At 38.3% G+C, this 21458-nt stretch overlaps 1 protein-coding gene across 5 annotated transcripts in view; it reads left to right on the top strand.

The window, feature by feature from the left end:
• Positions 1 to 21458, top strand: part of slc2a9l2 (solute carrier family 2 member 9, like 2) — a 95974-nt gene that overhangs the window by 37481 nt on the left and 37035 nt on the right. For all 5 annotated transcript variants that reach the window (XM_051414697.1, XM_051414695.1, XM_051414694.1 and 2 more), the window contains exons 8-11: positions 7514 to 7701; positions 10319 to 10429; positions 18232 to 18333; positions 18748 to 18823. In XM_051414697.1, the coding sequence (XP_051270657.1) occupies positions 7514 to 7701; positions 10319 to 10429; positions 18232 to 18333; positions 18748 to 18823 (477 nt within the window). The remainder of the gene's footprint in view (positions 1 to 7513; positions 7702 to 10318; positions 10430 to 18231; positions 18334 to 18747; positions 18824 to 21458) is intronic.

Raw genomic sequence — 21458 nt, 5'->3', positions numbered from 1 at the left:
TCCAAGCCTTTTTTAAAACAATAGTCAGGTGCCCAAATGAACACTGAAACAGGGTTTTGCAGTGAAGAGATCTCCCTATGCACAGCCACCAGGTGCTGGTTGGTAGATCAAAATTAGCCACTGTACACTGAAATGACTTTACTGTGACTTCATTAGGAGCCACCAACGCATTTCACCTGTGGCTTCTTCAGGTTCACTCAGCAAAATTATATGAGAACTCACATAATAGATAAATACATGATACGTGATAAATACATGTTTTTGGGTCAGGTGGGTGTTTTACAATTACATGCACTGATTAGTGATTTTAATTCAGCCTCGAGAGCATGGGTCATTTTTCATTCCCTCCCCAGTGATTATTACAGCCACAATTACCTGCTGTTTTCTGGTCTTCTTGCGGTGTTCTTGTATTTCTAAATGGATCTCTGGAGTTTTTTCCACAGAAAGAACAGCATGTTCAGCTTTATTTCAGCTCAGTGTGAAGTTGGTCTTTTGTATGAAAATGGAGGCAAAAATGTTTTTGATAATCTGATAATTGGAAATGTATGAACACCAACATATAACACCTAAATGGGAACTAATATGACAGAAAAAAAATAGGCTGTAATATCAGCTAGGTATTCTCCTTTGTATAGTATACTGTACTGTAATACTATACTGTACTTGCCTATACATATAGCCTATACATTTGGGCAAATGGCACTATTAAAAGTATGCCAAATTAGCAATTCCTGTTGGCAATGTTTCCATGGATGTTCTGACAACTACTGCATCGCCTTATCACTTTAATACTGAAAATTTATGCAGATTTATGGACGTATATCTGTGATGACTATCAGAGATAGTTATATTTTCACACTGAATGGTATCAATATATGTTTCATGTCTGTGTGTTAAGATTCGAGAGATTGCTGAAGTATAACCATACCTGTTGTTTCCATGTGTACATATTGAAAGACCTATCAGCTGTAAATGTTATTACTGTTGGTGACAGTTTTTAAGTAAGATGCAATCTAGATGCATCCTCTCCCAACCAACATTTTTAGATTTCAGACTTCATAGGAGTAACTAGACTATAGTATGATCCTCTTTAATGTTAAAATGCTGTGACATGAGAACAAACAGCATGGGGTAGGGGCACAGCTCAAACTGCATGTGTTAACGAAGCATGTAGAAAAATGTGACGTCAGATATGACTTTGATCAGTTTGTCTCAGGGGTTGTTTGAGCCCTTTGATGTCAATGTCCATACATTATAGATGGGAACTCTTGGTTGCTTGTATTCTTTGTAAAATGGCCCATCCTGTTTGCTTCTTCTGAACTCAGAGTTGGACAGGAGTTCAGTCTGAGTGTCAGAGGACTTTACAGTGGATTTAGCAGTTAGATGTTGAGAAATTATAAAAGTCCATTTGAACAATTAATTTTATTCTGCAGTATTGATCATATTTATTTAACTTTCTGGAAGTGCAAAAAATGCTACACATGCATCCAAAATACAGTATACATATGAAATGGACTGGCTGACCAATGATAAAACATTTAAAAAAAGACAACATTAAATGTTTTATGACATTGAGTTATGGCTGATGAAATTGCCACAACTGCATATTTGCAGTATATAAGACCGTTTCCCCTTCACGTACCAGTTAGACATGAAACAGAGTTGATGGAGTCCAGTTTGAGTAACAGATATATGAGTTTGAAGGCTTCTCATATGCTCTACAGTCGTTTGTAATACAATGAGTCAGGATTTGGAAACTTATCACGGCTGCAATTATTAAATTTTTTGCCATGATCTACAGCGCGTTACCAGATGATTGCATTTTGGGAAAAGTCCAGTTTCATTATTTTCTTTTTTGCCAGATGACCCTGCATGCGTTTTCAGCCTGGAGCCCTTTGCATCGACACCTTGCTGGGCTGCTGTTGTGGTCCCATTCAAATAACGGAATTTTTTCCTCATAGCTGTCTGTCTGACAACAGCTTAGGAAAAAGATTGTGTAACAAACAGCCCTGGGGGGTCCTAACCACTTAAGAGCTCCCACTAATCATAGTTTTAGGAACCATGGAATATTTTTTTTGACACAAATAATGCATCACCTACAGCTTACTGTAAATCTGTCACAAAGATTTGACACAATTAAAATCAGCAGAATCATAATTAATGTGTCATTGATGAGCAACAATTATTATCATTATTATACTGTAACTGTAAATGATGTATGAAAAGGTCATTTTTTGTTGTTGTCAACTTACAGCTGACACAAATAAAATAAAAAACATAATGCATTTGAAGTCCTGGCAAGATATACATTTAGCATGCATGATTTCTGAGGAAAAAAGGAAAAACTTTTCAGCTTAAAGACTATGAAAAGTTTCCATGTGGAGCACATCTGAGTTGTCTGGTAAGCATGGTGGCATTTTCTATGGAATGGTTAGTGCACTGTTGCTAAGTTCAGACATATAATTGCTGTGCATATAAGGAGGGCGTTTTGCACATTGCTTTTCTATATTAATGCTTTTTGAGATAAATACCTGTAATGGTGTCTCCTTGAAAATGAATACTAACTTTGTGCTGTGCAGTTAATTTGCAAACTTTATCGTTCAAGTGTTTGGTATTCAAGGACAGTGCTTGTACATCTCTTGATGGAGCACTTTTATTTTTAGCTCACTTTCTCATTTTGCCATCTGTCTTTGTTTACAGCTGTTCTCACCAAATAAATAATTCCAACCTTGAGTCTGTTCAACAAATTGGAATCAAGGAAAATGTGTTTCTTTCCTCTCAAAAGACAAAAAAAATAGAAAGTGGAGAACTTTATAAATCAAACACGTTAGGTTAACCACCAGGGCCAAAAGTGTTAGCAATCGAAAAGTTACGCAGAGTTCTGATTCCAACTGCTGAACTGCTCGTGTCAATATATGGTTGAAAAAAACGTGTTCCACTGCTGTGCTTTTCGGAGCACAGCTGGTGACAATGACTGGCTGTGTGAAAAGCTCCTTGAGGAGGAGATGAGTGGTGAAAGGACATCCTGCCCAAACTCCCCTCACATCCTCCCTACTACTGCCAGCCAACATTTTGCTGGCATGCGTCTGAACAGCTCTGCAGATCCATGTTGCTGGCTTGTGTTACAGCACTGTGGTTGGGGAATTGTTGTCAGCACACACAAATCTTGAGGGGTGGCCCTGTAGTGTCCTATTATCATCATACAGTGCCAGACAGGAACAGCATGTTCTCTTGCACCCCATCTCGTCTCTTGTCATGTTTCATATGTCCAGTGGTCCTGCCCTCCATTTAAAGGTTACAGAGGTTGAAGATGAAATAGTTTTGTATACGAAAGGCTGTCAATGTGATTGCCAAACTGCGCTTAATTTTAGGATGGCTTCGACTCTGCTGTATTCAGTATTTCTGAGTTTATCTCCTTTTTCAGCGCTGAGCTTACCAAAGAATACAAAGTGTACATTTACTTTCTTACTATGCCAAGACTAGAATAAAAAAAATATATATAAATAAATATATATGACATGAGGTCTATCCTTCACAACACATGCATCCAATCATAAGTCATCCTGCATTACAGTATGTGCTCGTTTCTTGTCTTTTTCTCTTCTCTCTCTAGCTGTTGTTGTCAGGATGGCTGAAGGCACGAAGCCAAGGTCACTGGTCTCTGACTTACAGTAAGGCGGGGGATTGAATCCAGCAGTTTTATTGCTTCTTTGGCTGGCAGTTTCTGTTTGATTTCAGACATTTTGGACTCCCTGTGAATGACTTTGCCGTCACTCCCATTTTTACCCATTACCAGTGCTGTTATCCTTTTTACACATTTTTAGAAACACTTTTTGAGAGTCATTGTGCAGAAATGAATGGACCAACCAGCTAAATTGAAGGATAAAATGGGTGATATTTTCTTGCTTTATTCAAAGAGATCTTTGTTATTGGTGTTGTTAACAAATCCCATGAAAAGACCAAAATCAACAATGAATGAATCCAACAAGCACTGTCTGTGTATCAACAGCCTGATTTGGCGTATTCCTCTCTGTCACACAGCTCCATTCCTAAAACTTGAGAGGTCCATCTAGTCCTTTAATATTGGCGAATAAAATCTGATACTTAAATACTGCACTTAAATATTGACTAAATATATAGCTGCACCACTGAACTGACTGCTGCAGCTAAATAAATAAATAAATCTGACACACCTTATTTTTTAACTACTTTATGCAAATATCCAAACTTTGGTTCAAACATATTACGTTTATGAGCTTGAATTATTGAAATTACATGAATGAAATATTAACTGGGAGAATGCAGCTACTGAATTTGACATGACGTGATCAGAAGATCGGAGGGTCTTCCCTCACAAATGATCTTTGGCTAGACTTTAACCAGACAACAGTTTCATTTTGGCCAGTGAAAACGAGTGAAATGCAGGAGCCTGAATATGAAAAAGGAGAGCAGTGCGGCATAGTAGTTTGAGGTGGACAAAAGATTGTAGACAAAAAAAGCAGATACCAATACTTTAAAATATGCCTGGATCAGCCGCAGTTCCTACCCTGAGGATTGGCTTGGGACATCTTTATTAAAAGCATTGTTTATTTTAGTTTGTTTATTATCTGTCCAGGTGCCATAACAACGTGCCACCGCACATAATGTATTCATTAAGTGTATTTACTCCTGTTTGACATTTACTAAAAAATACAGTGGCCAGCTGTTTTAGGAAATAACTGAGCCTTTTTCAACAGGAAGCAATAGATGACCCATATTTATTTGGGCCCGAGGGCTTAAGACAGAATTGGGAAACCACTGTATAGTTGGAAAATATTGAGAGATGGACTGTTGTTTTGGTCTTCTCATGGGACATATTCATGGAAAAATATGTTCCTGTCCCCACAGTAATGTTGTAGAAACCACAAACAGTGTGTCAGCCAGGCTCTGTGGTCCTTTGGAGGGTCTTTGTCGTGCCACCACATCCCTTGTGGCACTGTGAGTGCTCAGGCCACAGCAGTGACATGGAGTGGAGCCCCACTGTCCTCCTGCAGGGAAAATAAAATGGGTTGCTTCAGTGGGGACAATGCCACTGCTGCACATCTCACCACTGTCATATAAACATAATATTGTGTCATGCCACCGACATTGACAAGCCCAGTATGACTCTGGATTAAAGCAGGTTTCCATATTTTCTATCAGCAGGGAGAGGGACTTCTATACTAATTTACATGTACTCATCTGAATAATAATTACGTTCTGGTAAGATCTCATGGTGGGCAACTTATTAAGGTAACGCAGGATCATTTCAGCACGATGAATCTCTCCTTTACTTCACTTTCTTATGGTTCTTACATCACTGTAGATTTTTTAAATTAATGTTTGTTTATCTAATATTTGGCATTTTCATTGCTAGGTGCTTGTAAAGTAAATACATAAATCCATATTTAGAATATTGTAAAACACAAGCAATATGAAGCTTATTATAAATTACTCAAGGTAAGAGAGTTTTCATTTATGTAGTGATTATGTAAAATCAAGATTTACTTTCAGTTTAACAAAACATTTTACAACCTGTAGTCGGCAGAATTCACTTGTTTTTGTTCATCCAATGGCTCAACTGGACCATAACTCATTCAAAGCATGGTTCATGTTCAGAGTTAGAAATATTTACCACTGAAATGTTCATTTTAGGAAGGAAAACATGGCACTTCTGTCTATTTCACAACGCTATTGAGAGATATACTTGTTTTACACATTTGATGCCATTTTACACTCAGAGGGCCACTAAAATGGCAAAATAACGAACATGCTGCTGGTGAGTTTGGCACTCGCATGCTGTTGATGATTTAGGAAAATTATTTTACATTATGGGATGTATACCACTCCCATGGATTATATTTTAGACAGAGGGCAAACATACGGAATATCAATTCTGTTGCAGCACACCTGCGAGTTTTAGAAACCTGCCTAATGTAATTTGAAGAGCACTCACACACAGACACACACAGTCTTCTACAAATGCGGCACTATGCCACTTGGAGTCCTTCGACCAGGCTTTATTTTGGCAGGTCTTCCTGCCTCCTGTGTGGTCACTGTCCACACTGCGTGCCATCCAACTCCCACATCCTAATGACCTGCTTTTAGTCTCTGCCGGTGTGTAGAGACTTGTTATTCCAGGTCACGTCCTTAACCTGTACCCACCTCAACTTCCCATAAGCCCGGGGATTCACCTTTACAGGAGGAGTGAGGGAAGAAATGTCTTTACACTCATTATTCCCTCCAGTACATCACATTAAAGTAGCAAAAGCTCAAACAACCTTCAGCTGGCCAAGCTGCAAATGACTGCCAGAAACCTAGTCAGTTCTGCACATGCAAATATAAAATTGATGTAGATTTCCGCTTTAAAACCTTTTTTCTGCATTCTGACTGTAAGAAGAATATAACAAATGACAATAATTTATCTTATATTACGGTTGACCGCATTAACTTATTGGACTACGAGTAGGGCAGAGGGTTTCTGGCTGAGGGTTTGAATAAATTGTTTTCAGGATGAAGTTTTCCCTAAGCAACAGATGATATAGATGACTGATAATCAGTATATTGGTGTTTGTGGCCAATAAATACAACTCTTTCAGCCAAGGATACTTTTTTAAATCACCGTGGTTATCAGACAGATGGCTGACTGTCATCTGCATTAAATTGTAATATTGTGTTGATAAATTATTCATCACAGAGTAAGCATTTAAATTGAGAACAGGACCATACTTTAGCCGCAGGGTATGCCACAAATCTTTTTGACTACACGGAGGTATCCTGTGACGCCTTTTGTTAACAAACACAATTATGTTTACATTTATTGTTTTCATCAACATGCATTAGAGTCCCTTTGACGAGAACATTCTCACTGACACAGCAAAGCTTTTTATAAATAGTGGAGACAAACAAGGTGGAATTAAACTCACACAGACAGTATTATCACAGAGTTACAGTTTGAAAGTGAATAAATAAACAACACCATGAAATGCAATCAATATGTCTGCTGCTTTTGTTTAAGACCCACATTTAAGAGGTCCTGCAGTTTACAGAAATATAACATCATTTTGAACAATATATGCAGGTGTTATATACCAGTATTGCATATTGAATTGCGCATTAAATTGAACAAGATGATTATTGTGGTTTTTTTTGTTAACAAACATTTTATTGTATCTTTTATTGGTACTTTGCTGAAAGAAAAAGACAACGAAACGGGCATAATTCAAGGTTAGAATACAGTTTACACATCACAAAGACAGAGGAGTGGGACCCAGTTCACTCATATGGACACTTGATAAAGCTTCAGAAAACAGGTTTAGATTTCAGTTAAGTCTAAGTGGGCGTTACAAATTGATCCATTTATGAGGATACATCTTAGTTTGCAGAGGAATAAATCCCCAACTTCTTTGATATCTCCATGATGGTTGTTTTTTTTAGGCTCCTTACGCCCCTTTTTATCTGTGGGTATTTTTAACATTTTGTTTGTGTGTGTCAGCCTTCCAGAGGTTTTTGGGGAAGAAGGATGTGTCCCAAGAGTTGGAAGAAGTCCATGCGGAGGCTCGAGCTCAGGACAACCTACATAGTGCCTCTGTGTTACAGCTGCTGAAGACCCCAGCTGTTCGCTGGCAGCTCATCACCATCATCATCACCATGGCCTGCTATCAGCTCTGTGGCCTCAATGCTGTAAGAGGCAGTTTTTTTCTTTTTTCTCAGGTTGTCAGTGGACTCTGTTCTTTATTCTATCATAGAGCGTATTATAGTTATGACACTTTATTATTATAATTTTATTATATTTTCAATTAAAAAGCATAGACTTATGCATTTGGGTACAAATCAAATTATAAATATACACCAATTGTGTGGCAAACATTCGGTTTATCAGCCAGATAATTCCTTGAAGATGCTGTGTCACAGCTCCAGTCACATCTCAACATTGTCAGTTTTGGGCCTTGGTAGACAGATTTACACAAGTGCCATTGCAGGAAGGTGAGTGTTTCCTCATGCACTTGAGAGACTCAGACAAGAGAGCCATTCTGTTTTCTACTTACTAGACCATGTAGACTACATCCGGTTGACTGTGACATTTTGTAATTTTAAGATGTAAGTGTTATTTCAGGTCAGTGCAATATAAGCTTAAAGCTGCATTGTTTGTCCACTTGTGGGCAGCTGAACAAGTTGAAAACACAACACTGGCATATTGCTACCATATACCTTTTATTATCGTGAACATGTTAGTAAACAGTTGCCTATTTACACATTCAGGCATTTCTTTGGAGTTGACAAATGTAAGTCTAATATTCACTGCCTGCTGCTGCTGAGAATGAAGTTGATGAGAATGTCGAGAGTGAACCAAACCAGTAAAGTGTTGGGCAATCAGACAAAAACAATGAGCTGAAAGGCGCTAAAACACAGTATAGAGCTGAGGGGAATTGCAGAGTTAGGTAAACATTTTATTGAGGTTTCATCAATATGAACAACCCCTTTCACATTAGATGTCATTTGATCAATTGTTAACATAAAATTATTGATAAGTGCGGCTTTAAAACTTAGCCTGGTTCACCCTCAAATTGAAGCTGCAGTGTTTGTCAAGTTAAACATAATACTTTCTTTTAGGCTTCACAAGCTGGTATTCCTGCTTGCTGTAGCCTGAAGTCAATTTGACATAAATCCCTGTTACATAAAAATTGATAGTGTATTAAAATAGTATACATATAGAAATGGACAAATTGTTTGTTTTTGTGAGCACGTAAGATTAAAAATGTCAGTATCTGCCAAAGCATTTCCAACTCTCTCACACAGTCACAAGGCATGTAGGGCTGTTTGACAAAAAGAATGACAGGACTGGCGGTTGATTCAGAAATGCCTGGGTGTGCTGTCCAATCACAGTCCTATCAGTGACAAAAAAATCAATAACACAGCCCTGCTTGTCAGTGGATCAGGTGTCGTAGCATATTGCAAACAGTGTCCCCTCCGAATCAGTGCATGCACAGGTGTGACCCCATAATTGTGTTCTCTTTTAGAAATAAGTTGTTTTTAAAAGGCTATTTTTTAAACACGGCGCGTGAAAAACATAATGATTGCTATATTCAGGTAAATATACACTAATGAAAACGAGTTATACATATTATATTTAATTTCTGCCAACAGATCCTCCTAAATGGTAAAGTATGAAAACACACTTGTTCTTTGACCGACATATTTTAGGCTGTTTGCAATGTATGCAAATTGATTGTTAGCTTGTCTCCAAATTCATATTCAGGATGAATATCCCAAATGAAAAGTTTGATTTTTCATGATGAAACTTGATAGGTTTGATTGACTTTTCAATAATATAATGCAAAGCTAGAAATCACAAAGCTCATCTGATTATCATAGATATGAGCATGACTTCATTTACATACATTTTCATTCCAAGAAGACAGGAATGTAATTTAAATCACTCTGGAGGTTTTTATTTTTTGTCAGAGAATGACTTGTTGAGGCTTATTGTGCTTCTATGAAACTGAGTGCTGATGCTAAAGTTGACAGGTGAGAAAGATTCCTGCAACCAGAGTCACAGTCTCAGTGCTTCAGCTCGTAAAAATTCACAATTTCTGCCAATTTCCTTCTGTTTTGAATTGTCGTTACCTGTCAAAAGGACCACCGGAGAGAACAGTGCAGGCAATAGGTTAGAAGGGAGAATGTGGAAACAAATGACAAAAATATGCAAAACCATGTTGCTAATGTGGCATCTCGAAACTCCCTCTTTGTTAATGTTAATTTCAAAGAGGTATGTTTTCATGTTTTTTAAAAAAGGTAATGGTACTGGCAATGGTAAAAGTAATCCACCTCTCATCACAAAATGATGCAATTTTCTGGAGTTGGAACCTGACACAGCCCATCGTCAGCGTTTCTTTTTGCATCATGTCTACACAGGCTGTGTGAAAGGCAGCCCGCCAGCAACAGAACCTTCACTTAATTCAGTGTCTATGCAGTATGTGTTCAGGCACAGTTCTTCTGTGGTGTCATACCTGTGTTTGGGAAGCCCAACACTCACTGTAGTTACATGCATAAAACACAAGTAAATAGCCTTAAGAGATGCCTCTAAATGATTAAAACAGACTTGTATCTGTTCCGTCATACATGTGAGACTGATGAATGAAAAACGCTGCTCAAAAACACCTCCAGCTAAGACATGATATCATACCTTGTTGTGATGGGAGTTAGCAGCTTACATGACTTCAGCCATGCCTTTTGTGTTTATTCAAATTTATGTCTATAACATATGAAAATCCCAATAGAATTGATTTGGTTTTCATAGATCTGGTACTACACCAATGGGATCCTTCGTGAAGCAGGCTTTGCAGAGAACATTCTCCCATACATCACACTGAGCACTGGGGCTATAGAGACTTTGGCTGCCATCATCTCGGTGAGTACTGATACTTTAAATCAATCAAATGTGCCTGGTTCTGGGCATGAGGCTGTTTGTATGTATGGTATGTATTATCTGGCAGTGACATCCTCTCCAGTCTTCATGCGCTTTGAACTGTTTTCTTTCTGGACCAATTCAATTCAATTCAATTCAATTCAACTCAATTCAATTCAATTCAATTCAATTCAATTCAATTTTATTTGTATAGCACCAATTCATAACAGAAGTTAGCTCAGGACACTTTTCAAATAGAGCAGGTCTAGACCGAACTCCTTATAACAAATCCAAAGCTATCAGTGGTTTGAGTTTAATATCAGATTCTTTTTAATCTTAGATCATTGTCTGTAATAGTATTAGCAATCTCTATGTATGTATGTGTCCATAAGTATGAAATGAATATCTTTATACAACTGTATACATACATAGTTGACACTGAAATACCAATGTGAAAAGCAAGAGTGTGGTGGTTGTGGTGTATAGATTATCTTCAGTAAAAACTGTACATAGAAAGACTTTAATTTTGCCATTTTAGAGAGGTTTTGCTAATCTGAAACCAAAATTATCCTTTTATAAATCAAATTCATTAATTCTAAAGCTCTTGAACAAACTTGGTTGATATGGACGACTTTTGCATCAAACATTGTCAGCTCAGTTTGTCTTCAGATGTCTTACCTTCCACAGTAGGGGGTAAGATTTACTGTTGTTATATCTAGCACATCTCTCAACAAATTGTCGTGAAGGACTTGTATTCCTGAGAGGTAGAGTGCTGTGAGCCTACTGATAATTGCAGTGTTGAGATATTTTTCAGGAACCTTTTCTGTATGTTGAAAGATACATGTGCAATTTAAGTTATGCCAGTTGTGTCCTTGCAAATTCCGCCCAGGCTCTGTTTATTTACGGTATAGTCACACTTGTAGTTTGGTTTATTTGTTTCGAAGCAAGGTAAAAAATAATACATTGTAGCATTTTAGTTCTCATACCAAGGGAGTAGACTGACATTGTCATTTAGACTGACTCATTCTAACTGACTTCTTGATTGGACAGTTTTGTTGAAAATCAAATTCTGGTGACTGACATAAGTTTTTTCAGCACTGATTTGTATATTTATGTTTTTTTTATTAAGAAATAACAGATTCTACGCTTTATTGGTATTTTTAGACTTGACTTGACTAAATCAACCATGTTTGAATAATGATGAGAAGGTACGATCAAAGGAGGAGTCTTGTAGCCTATACACTAATAATTGGGGCCTTATTACTGGGTGATTGCTGTCACACACTTTTTAATGAACCGTGCGTCTTCAAATCCCACCAAAAGCATTTCAGAAGCGCAGCACCTTCAGTCCTGCTTGCCTGGCATTGTTAACTAGTATATTTTGTCCTTAGGATTCAAAAGGGTGTGTTTCTCCATTGTCCAGTGTGTCAAATCTCCTCTGACCTGCCTCTGACTGATTGGCCTGTATTGGTGCAACAATGTTGATATAACGGAAAATGTGATCCGGAGTCTGCACAGGGTATTTTATTCTGAAAATTGACTGATTTCTCTATGCCATTTCTGTGTCTAACTTCCTGTGTCAATGCTATCTGCTCTGTGCTGCTTGATGTGGGTGGGTCGCGGCTTCCATCGAAAAAAAAACAAACTCCGGGGCTCTTTAGTTTCTTGGACGTTTTGATCAAAACATGCAAGTAATTAAACAGTTTAATGACTTTATATGAACTAGGATGAATTTCTGAACATCAAGTATACTTTTCAAACAAAAGCTCAGTAGAAAATGTAGTGGGAAATGCACACTGTCATCTTTCTTCATTTAATTGGAGAGTTAATGCCCTGCTTGGGCCGATACCTATTTCTGTGATTCCTCTCAGCACAAACACATTAAAGCTGATCTTTGATCTGCAGCAGTGAAAAGACCCCATTGAGTGACTTAGCTGCCAGATGACTGACTTCAAACACCAGCATGTACCCCTCAGATATTGGTTTTCTCTCCGGCCCTACAGCATCTCCCCGTCAGCTACAGCCAACTCACCCCAAAACGCCTTTGATGGACACCACCCTTTTTATACTGCCGATAAAAATGAGCCTCTGGCTGTTGACTGGAGTTTACAAAGGAGATAAAAAATTCTCACATATCAGTTGTAAGGCTGCATGCTAGCTGTCTAACAAATTACATGTCATGTATTTACTATAGTATGACCGGATGCCTTATAGCTTAAAAAAACAACTTTATTTGATCTTTGCTTACTTTTATCTATGATGATGCTCCATTTTTTAATATAACTAACAAGATGCTATATCTATAATCTGTACAAGGTTTGCTGTGTAACAGTACCTCAAGCACTTTCAGGAAGAAGCAAAAACTTATAGGAAAGAATTTTTTGGGGGGGAAAGCAGATTATCTTTCTTTTTGAAAGAAACCTCAAGAGTTTTACGGACCTGCGTTAATATTTTATTGCTACTGAACAGAAACCATTTGTATGAGCCTCATGTTCACAACCAGGGACTCTGACATCCGATGAGAAAGATGAATTTGATTTGTGGTTTCAGGAGCTTCAAATATTTATAACATTTAAATCAAAGTCTACACCTGGCTTTAAGATGCAACCTTTTTCATTTAGGCAGTAAACATAGCAAAGGTGAGATTTAATCCCCAATCCTGTGATATGTGCTTCAAATGAAATACACCACAGGGGGCATTTAGCTGTAGCTTAAATTCCATTAGTAACGACGCACAACACAGAGCTACCAACACACCAACCATAATTTCTTACATATCATGCATATCATTTTCATATTCCTTATCAAGAAGGAGAAGAAAAACCCACATTAGAAAGCTCAATGTATGTAGGGTCAGCTGCAAAATCTGCCCCTTGTCTGTAAACACTGGAAATCTGTGAGGATTTTTGCATTCTGCAGTTTGGTGTTAATGAGTTTTGGGAGTACCCATGCACCATCTTTCCTGGTATGCCCCATAGAGAAATTAAGATTTGCGATGTGTAAAGATGTGTGAAAATGAGAATTTAATGCAACATTTTATATTATTTGGAGGTAAGGCTATTCTTCTATCATATATGGCGTTGCATATACTAACTCACATTCAGTGCTTGCATAGCATGTTTTGCCACTCCTATATGACAGTCATGAGGTCCCTTTAATGGTTGTAGAAATATGTGTATTTGGGTAACTTTCTGTGAATGTGAATGTACCTATGTGGTGTTAGTGGTGAAGTAGTGACCGTATCACAAGTGAAAACACCACACAAGAAAGAATTTTTTTGTAATTTTGATGCATCCAGGTTTGTCACTATGTCCCACGATCACAGAAAACAACATTACGCAGAATATATCTGACTGACATAAGCAGGCCATAATGTCTTTAACGAGTCTTTGAAAAAAATGGCTTACTGTATGTGATAATTGGTTGAAATTTCATGCTTTAATTCAATAACCCCCCATACAGAGTGTAATGTCATTGAACTGTAAATATAGGCAACGGTTGTCCTCAGACCAGGACAACCAAAAGTGTTATCTCCTCCAAAGCTAATTTAACACCTTCAGTCTATTAAGGGAATCTCATAGTTGCTAGTGGCAATTTTGCACCTCCAATACAAGGACATCAGTTTTTTGTTGTGGGTCACTTTTGCTGGTGGAATCATTCCACTTCTCTTCATTATCACAGGACTGTGGCATGTAGTGCACAGGTTCTTAACACAGGGAACTGTTCATAATGGACACTTCAAATGTGTTTGTCTGCAGTGACAGCACTGTGACACACTGGCAACCTGTTCCCACTGCTCTAACAAAGCATGCTAGGATAGGCTGATAAGTGACACTGAACAAAATAAGTGGGTGTAGAAAATATACAGGATGGATGGATGAGTCAGTCCAGCCTTTTTATTGAATTATTGTATTTTTCAGTTATCATTTATAAGAAAACTGACTGTGGAAGCGACAGGAAACTGTATGCATTTGAGAAACAGTGATATCCAGGTGGCCCAGCACCTACCATCCAACCCCATTCAGACCCAGACTGAAACAGATTTTTTTCATATCAGCGTTTCCCCCTCGTGCATCATATTTCCTGTCTAATATGAATTACCAAACACAAAAGCAAAAGCAAAAACTCTCATACATCTTCAAGATTAATCCTACAGTTCCTACAGGGTTTTACATAACCGGAAAATCATATATTGTGTAACTATATGAATTTCTTTCTCGCATATCTGTTGGACCCTTAGATCTTTGTAAAAGTACTGCTGTTAATGACCCTTGGCAGACTCAGGACAAGAGTTGAGGCTTTTGTCACAGTATGGACGAGGTTGGAATAATCTGCCCCATTATTTGAGATTGGCTGGGCTCTTAAGGTGCACACCGATGGAACACAAAGCAAATTTACACTCTACTTTGTAAGAGTGTTTGCGTGCGACAGAGTGATTTTAAAACTTACGACTATCAACTCCAGCTGTTTCTCTTATTTTTCCTCCAGGCCCTCTCTCTTTGAGCTCCCATCTCTGTGCGTTCGCGGAGTGACGTCATACAGCTCGAAATAATCTGGGATTTTTTTATTGGTGTTAAGATGTTTACAAGTCCAGCACCACCACCACAATTCACGCTGCCTGGAGTGAAGTTTTATCCATTCACGTCCCCTCGCATCTGTTCATATCTTTCCATTGGCTTTGTATGCTTTCATGCTGCCTTTGAATTTTGCATCTCATTAAATCTTAATGCATCATTAAGCATCAAGCAAAGACTTGTTTATTCTGCATTTTATTAAGCTCTGTATAATTCATTCATTCTGTTTTATATCATCTTTCTTCTGATCTTATCACAGCTATTGTAAAATCTTTAAGAAAAACATTATGAAAAAGAAAAAAAAAACAATGTCACAATGTATGATAACTTAATGCAACATGCTATCCACTGAGCTCCTTCCCCCTTTACTAGTGCCCTACTGAGCCATCGCCCTTTCACTGTGGCACACTTGTCACTATACGGCTGGCTAACACACAAGAATTGTGGAGAGTGTGCCACCCTGCATTAAATCACACACATCCGGCCATGTCGTCATACTCAGTAGCCCTTTGACAAATTAAAGTATAAACACAACCAAATCATCACAGAATACAAAAGCTGGCCATATCGTATCGTATCAAGGAAACATTTAAAATAAAGTAAGATAGATAGATAGATAGATAGATAGATAGATAGATAGATAGATAGATAGATAGATAGATAGATAGATAGATAGATAGATAGATAGATAGATTATATCCTGAGTAATTCTGCCAGTGGAAGTTGTTTTTCCATGCTGTAGGCTACAAATATGATTATCTGCAAATTACTTCCTTTGCAGGCAGGAAAACAAGCCCTCACATCTTCAGCTATGCTTACTGAATGCAGGCACCAGCAGGAATAAATGTAAAGCTGAGGGGCAGCCTACATAGATGGTTGGCACAAGAAGTATTACTCTTTAATGTCTTTGTCGTACAACATCACTTGTGTGTTTATTGTCACCAGTGTGAAAACAATCAAAGCGTCATTGTCTGTGTATGTTTTATGCGTAATCTTTCCTCATTCAAAGCCTCTCCCAAGGATTTTTAGCAGGGATGGTGCTGAGACTGCAGTGCTTATGAAGGGCCAGCGGTGCCTTAAGCTGTGGCCAGTGGTCTTTAATGGCTCATTTGCTTTCTGACGTGATGAAGATTGTCCAGACATTTTATTCCTGCCAGCCTAGAGGGCTGAAGTCACCAGCCTGACCTCTCTTGAGTCTGCAAAGAAGTGGGATAATGGGTTGTGTTTATTATTATTATTAAGTTTCATCAGTAGTTCAAAGACTGTCAGACAAGATGTGGCAATACATTATTACACTTTCTATTTGCAAGTCATTAAAGGGATAGTTTGGGTATTGGTGGTATGACTTACTCACAGTGTTATTGATATATAGACCTTAGCAGATTTGAGTGCTATAATAGCAGATATTTTAGCCACCCTGGCATTCAATCTAAAACTCTTGGAAGCAGTATATCGGGACATATTGTCATGAAACAATGAAACATACATTCATATGGAAGCCAAGAACGGCCGAGCTTGCAATTAATTTTTATACTGCCGTTAATTGAGTGGCATGCCAGCAAGCATAGATGGCGAATTATAGATTTAGCAACAGAATGAAGGAATGACATGCAACGTGCCAATTTATATTCACTTTCATACTGACCAAAATGAGCCAGCAGCCTAAAAAAGGTGTATGAAAAGAAATCTCAGTATTCTCCTGATATATCTGGTCAGTATTGCATTACGTTGGCAAGAAACGAATAGCTTAAATTAACTTGTTTCAGTTATAAATCCTCCCTGACAGTCATGACAGTGGCCTTGAAGCCTGAAATCAGGTGTGATCAAATGAACCAGACTCAAGCAAAAGTTGTTTTCTGTCCATACATTTTTGTTATCTTGAGGAACCGACCTTTTGTTTACTGGAGATAAGGAGATAAACTGTCTCGTGAGATAAAGGCATTAGAACCGCAAGCATGCCCATTTTCAACTTTTGTACATTTAAGCTTATAGTGGAGTGTACTCAGAAGGTAATCAACAGCCTTCATAGACATTAGATAGATAGACACTTCATTTTTGTCCCCGCTCTTTACCATACTGGCTCATACACACACACACACACACACACACACACACACACACACACACACACAGGCTCATAAATATTCAGCCTCTTACACCTTCAGAGACCTTAATGAGCTGCGGCTTTGCTGGTGGTTGGTGTGTGTGTATGTGTGTGTGCATTTGTGTGGCTGCAGTGTGGGTGTTTCCAGCGTGGTAGGAAACATCCTATGCCTTCAGGGACAGTAGGATGTCCACGCACACACACACAGTGAATTCCAAAGCTTTTGGAGGCAATCCAAATCTAAAGCCGATTCGTTCAGTGGCACAACAAGCTGCCAATGGGAACCTGTTCAAAATAAGAAAATTGTAGCCTTTGTGCACTTCAGGACTGTGAAGTGTTGTATTTGCGCTTCCACTATACCACACATACTAACACATAGAAAAAAACACTACATGTTATCTTTTCCACCCTTTTGCACTCAGAAGCCCCTCACTATAGGGATATATACTGTACAAATACCAGAGACCTTTTTCCACAACCTTGTGAAATCCCACTGCTTAGGCGAGTTGAGGGTAGTGGCATTAATACTTAAGTGCATGATGGAGGAAGGCCTGCAGCTGCGGTGAGGGCTTTGCTTCGGGCTCAGTCTGGGCTTGAAGGTTGCCATGAATGTGTCTGGCCTCCAGCTCTCAAAGTGACCCAAGTAGAAGGACATCTGAGTGGAGAGAGAAAAGTGCCCATGGAATTATTGATGAGCCACATGCAGCATTGTGTATGATTAAATCTGTGAGTCACTGTATGTGTATCATGATGCATTATGTATAGGCCATTCTCTACCACCAACTTCCAGTAGAATTTACTGTTGGTTTGAAGGGTTAAGCAAATAGGTGTGAAACACTGCCTCCATCTTCAGCAAATCTTTGCTTTCAAATTAGTTTTCATTTTTGTTTCCTGGACTGTCATGCTCAATAATGCTACCGTAAGGTGCACATACAGTATGATATTGAAAGCTGAGAAAATGCACAAAATCTCAAATAGATGGTAACATATTGACCAGACATTTTTCATCTACTATGTAATTTGCCTCTAGTGTGGTAACAAAAAGGTTTATGATCACACAGAAACTGTACAGAAACCACTTAAAATGCTTCTTATATTATACCAGGTTTTTTTTGTCTTGTCCACAGGGCTTAGTGATAGAACGGATTGGGAGGAAGCCCCTCCTCATATTTGGTTTCTCTGCAATGGCCGTGTTCTTCAGCCTACTCACAGTGTTCCTCAATTTCCAGGTAAGCTGCACTTCCTCCTCTTCATTGACCTCATTCTAGACATACTTTAAGTGAAAAGGTGCCTCAATTCACATCGGTGCTCTGTACTGCTGCCCAATTATACTGTGAACAAAATGCCATCAGTATTCCTACTCTGAGGGAATGAGGTTATTATACCTCTGCGAAAATGAATTTCTGCCAACTTCAAAACATATATGACATTGGACATATCATGGTCAGCAGATCAACAAACAATGACAAATTATTTTAGTATCATACAAAGGTATTGATTAAATTTTTTCTAAATTTGTTTGGTAATGTTTGCTGCTTAAAACAACAAAATATATTGTAATTATTGGTTTCCCCAATATATTTACTGTGATATTCCTGCTCCGAACTGAATATAATATCATCTCTCTCACTCTCTTATCACAGGACAGTGTGTCATGGATGCCCTACCTCAGCTACATCTGTATACTGGCTGTGATTGCGTCCTTTTGCTCTGGGCCAGGTAAAACTACTGACCTACATTACAGGCTGAGATGTTCTCCTTTTTACCACCTTTCTCTTTTTTGATTTCATATTTACAGTCCTCCCTGAATGCTCCACTTTACTTAAAGCTGCACTTAAAAGAGATTGAATAAATGCAGATTTCGTCATTCATATTTGCCTGTAATTCAGTGGAGTAGTTAATGAATAATCAATGTGAGCAACCTAACTCTAGTCCTCACTTTTTAAACTAGAGACGGAGCTGTGTTTGCAGTACTTTTTGTACTACTTGGAATAATCAGCCGACTAGTGTGTTAGTAATAAGAATCCCAGTTGAAGGTGCTGTCATATATTAGCATACTAAATAGGAGCCATACAGCATACTGTATATGGCATGGCATTGCAAATGCACAGGGGACAGTTTGAGTGTGCACAGTTGGTCTTGGTGGGAGGTTGACTTTCAGTTTCAAGGTGAGGCTATCGCTGTCATCACACATATACATCCCTTCGGAATAATAATATCTCCAGGGAAAGTTAAGTGCCTCAGTGTATCAGGATGAGATGAGAACAGTAGAGTAAGTAACAGTGGAAAAATAATAAAAAAAATAAAATAAAATTGAAAAACACAGAATAGAAGCAGAAGCACGTCTGATTTTCCTGACCAAGAGACCATGCTGTTTGATAAAGAGATGAAAAAGAAGACATAAACCGGTGAAGTCTGCAGGCTGCACAGCCCTTTTACTGTCCTCCACTGTAGATTTTGATCGCTCAGAGCCTTGCTCAGGGGCACTTCTGTGTTAATTGTCGAGGGAAGAGACATATACCTTCTTATTTTTTTCCACCGCACAGAAATGATTTATGGTCTATTGAAACAACTGACGCCCCTCACTTCTTAGGAATGCTGAATGACTGGAAGGGGTAGACAAGAAAATTCACTTGAGGGTTGACCCCAGTAGTGCTCAGAGCGTGTGAGGAGCGAGGAGCCACAATTCAACTCCAGTTGTTTCACCATGGAAACAGTGGCCCAGATATTTCAAAGTTTGACAAAACACAAAGATTATGTGTCTTTGTAACAGTGAAAAAGGACAAGTTTAGTTTTTCATATGATGAGTTAAAGGACAACTCCAACTATCCATTTTCATCTATCTGCACATTCTGGAGGGACTATCTCTGTGTTTAACTACAAATAGCGATAGAGATAAAACCCTGTCAATATTGTGTGAGATTAGTCATATTGTGATAGAGATAAACAACCAATGACCTGAAACAATATTCAGAGAAGGTAGTTTCACTTTCCAATTGGAAAGTGTGGCTTCAGTGACAGTCTGTGGATGATCAAAGGATGTTCCCTTGTCAGAGGTGGAAAGCTTGGTTTGCTAAAGCCTCTCATTATTTGTGACTACCTGGGTTGTTTTGTAACCAACATGCAATTCGCCTCATTAAACTGCAGTATGAGGCTCGTATGGACAGTAGGTCCAACGGCAGCATATATGATGAAAGATTAAGAATCATTCCTATGTCTTTGCACACTTAGCTACAGGCTTTACAATGTATAATTACGTACAATCAAGACTGATATATAAAGGATAAAAAATGCTCACATTTGTTTGTATTTCTGCCTTTCTTTTCTCCTTCATTCACAATTTTGCAGAACAATAGCAAGAGCATATAAAATGAAATGTAGTGAAAATATAAATGGTGCAAATAGAGCAGGTGGACTGGGGTCTGTGGTCTTTGGGGGCACTTGCTCTCACTGTGAGGAGAAGCTATAATCCCAGAATCAAACTGGATGTGCACCTTTGTTTGTTCTAAAGTGGTCTATTATAATAACCCTCTTATACATAAGAAATCATAATGAAATGTGAACCTGACTCAATTTTTGTCTATTTTTACTTTGTGATAATTTATGGTTGTTTTCTAAAATGCAGTGTGCTCCAGGCTTGTAGTGTATTTTATCTGTGCACCCAATCCAGCGATTATGGTTCCCCATGATAAGCGGAGGTACATAATATTGGTTACATGCAGGAATGGTACACCGGTGCTTATGGCACATTACTGAGAAGAGTGGTGATGGAATATTTTAGTAGAGCCTGTATAAAACTCAACAATACACAACATTGGAAGATAAAAGGAAAAAAAGTCTTGCAGAAGGGTCCATCATGATTACCAGCTGCTAGTGCCTTGAAACTGAATTAGTTAGCTAGTTGGTTGGCTAGATTTGGATTTATTAAAAATTAAATGATGCTTACATGGAAAAATAGACAGTATGTGTACAGATGCTATATGTGATGCAGTGTATAGTCTGAGGCAACAAATTGCCTCTGTTATATCTTTGCATTCATTGGCTGGTTTGCTCTGAATACAGTTTTCTGCTTTACTATATTATGCATTATGTGTATTATTCATTATGACCCAAATGAGATCTCAAACTTCCTTTCGTCTGTCCTGTGAAGCTTCCCATTGTGTTAAATTAGGTGTTAGATCAAGGTCTGACAGCAATGTTCTAGAGAGGAAAAGTCTAAAAAGTTCTCTCCTTTGAAGAGCAAAAGCAATGTTTAATTTTTTTCCCTCTAGCACAATTTGGCAGTCTTTGGACTTGTGACTGGCCACTTTGTCATCTGTACTGAGATGATTATAGGCTAGAGTGAAATAGGTTA

The sequence above is a fragment of the Dicentrarchus labrax genome, unplaced genomic scaffold (genome assembly GCF_905237075.1).
Source record: "Dicentrarchus labrax unplaced genomic scaffold, dlabrax2021, whole genome shotgun sequence".
NCBI classification, from domain to species: Eukaryota; Metazoa; Chordata; class Actinopteri; family Moronidae; genus Dicentrarchus; species Dicentrarchus labrax.
This window is presented reverse-complemented; position numbering and strand designations above follow the sequence as displayed.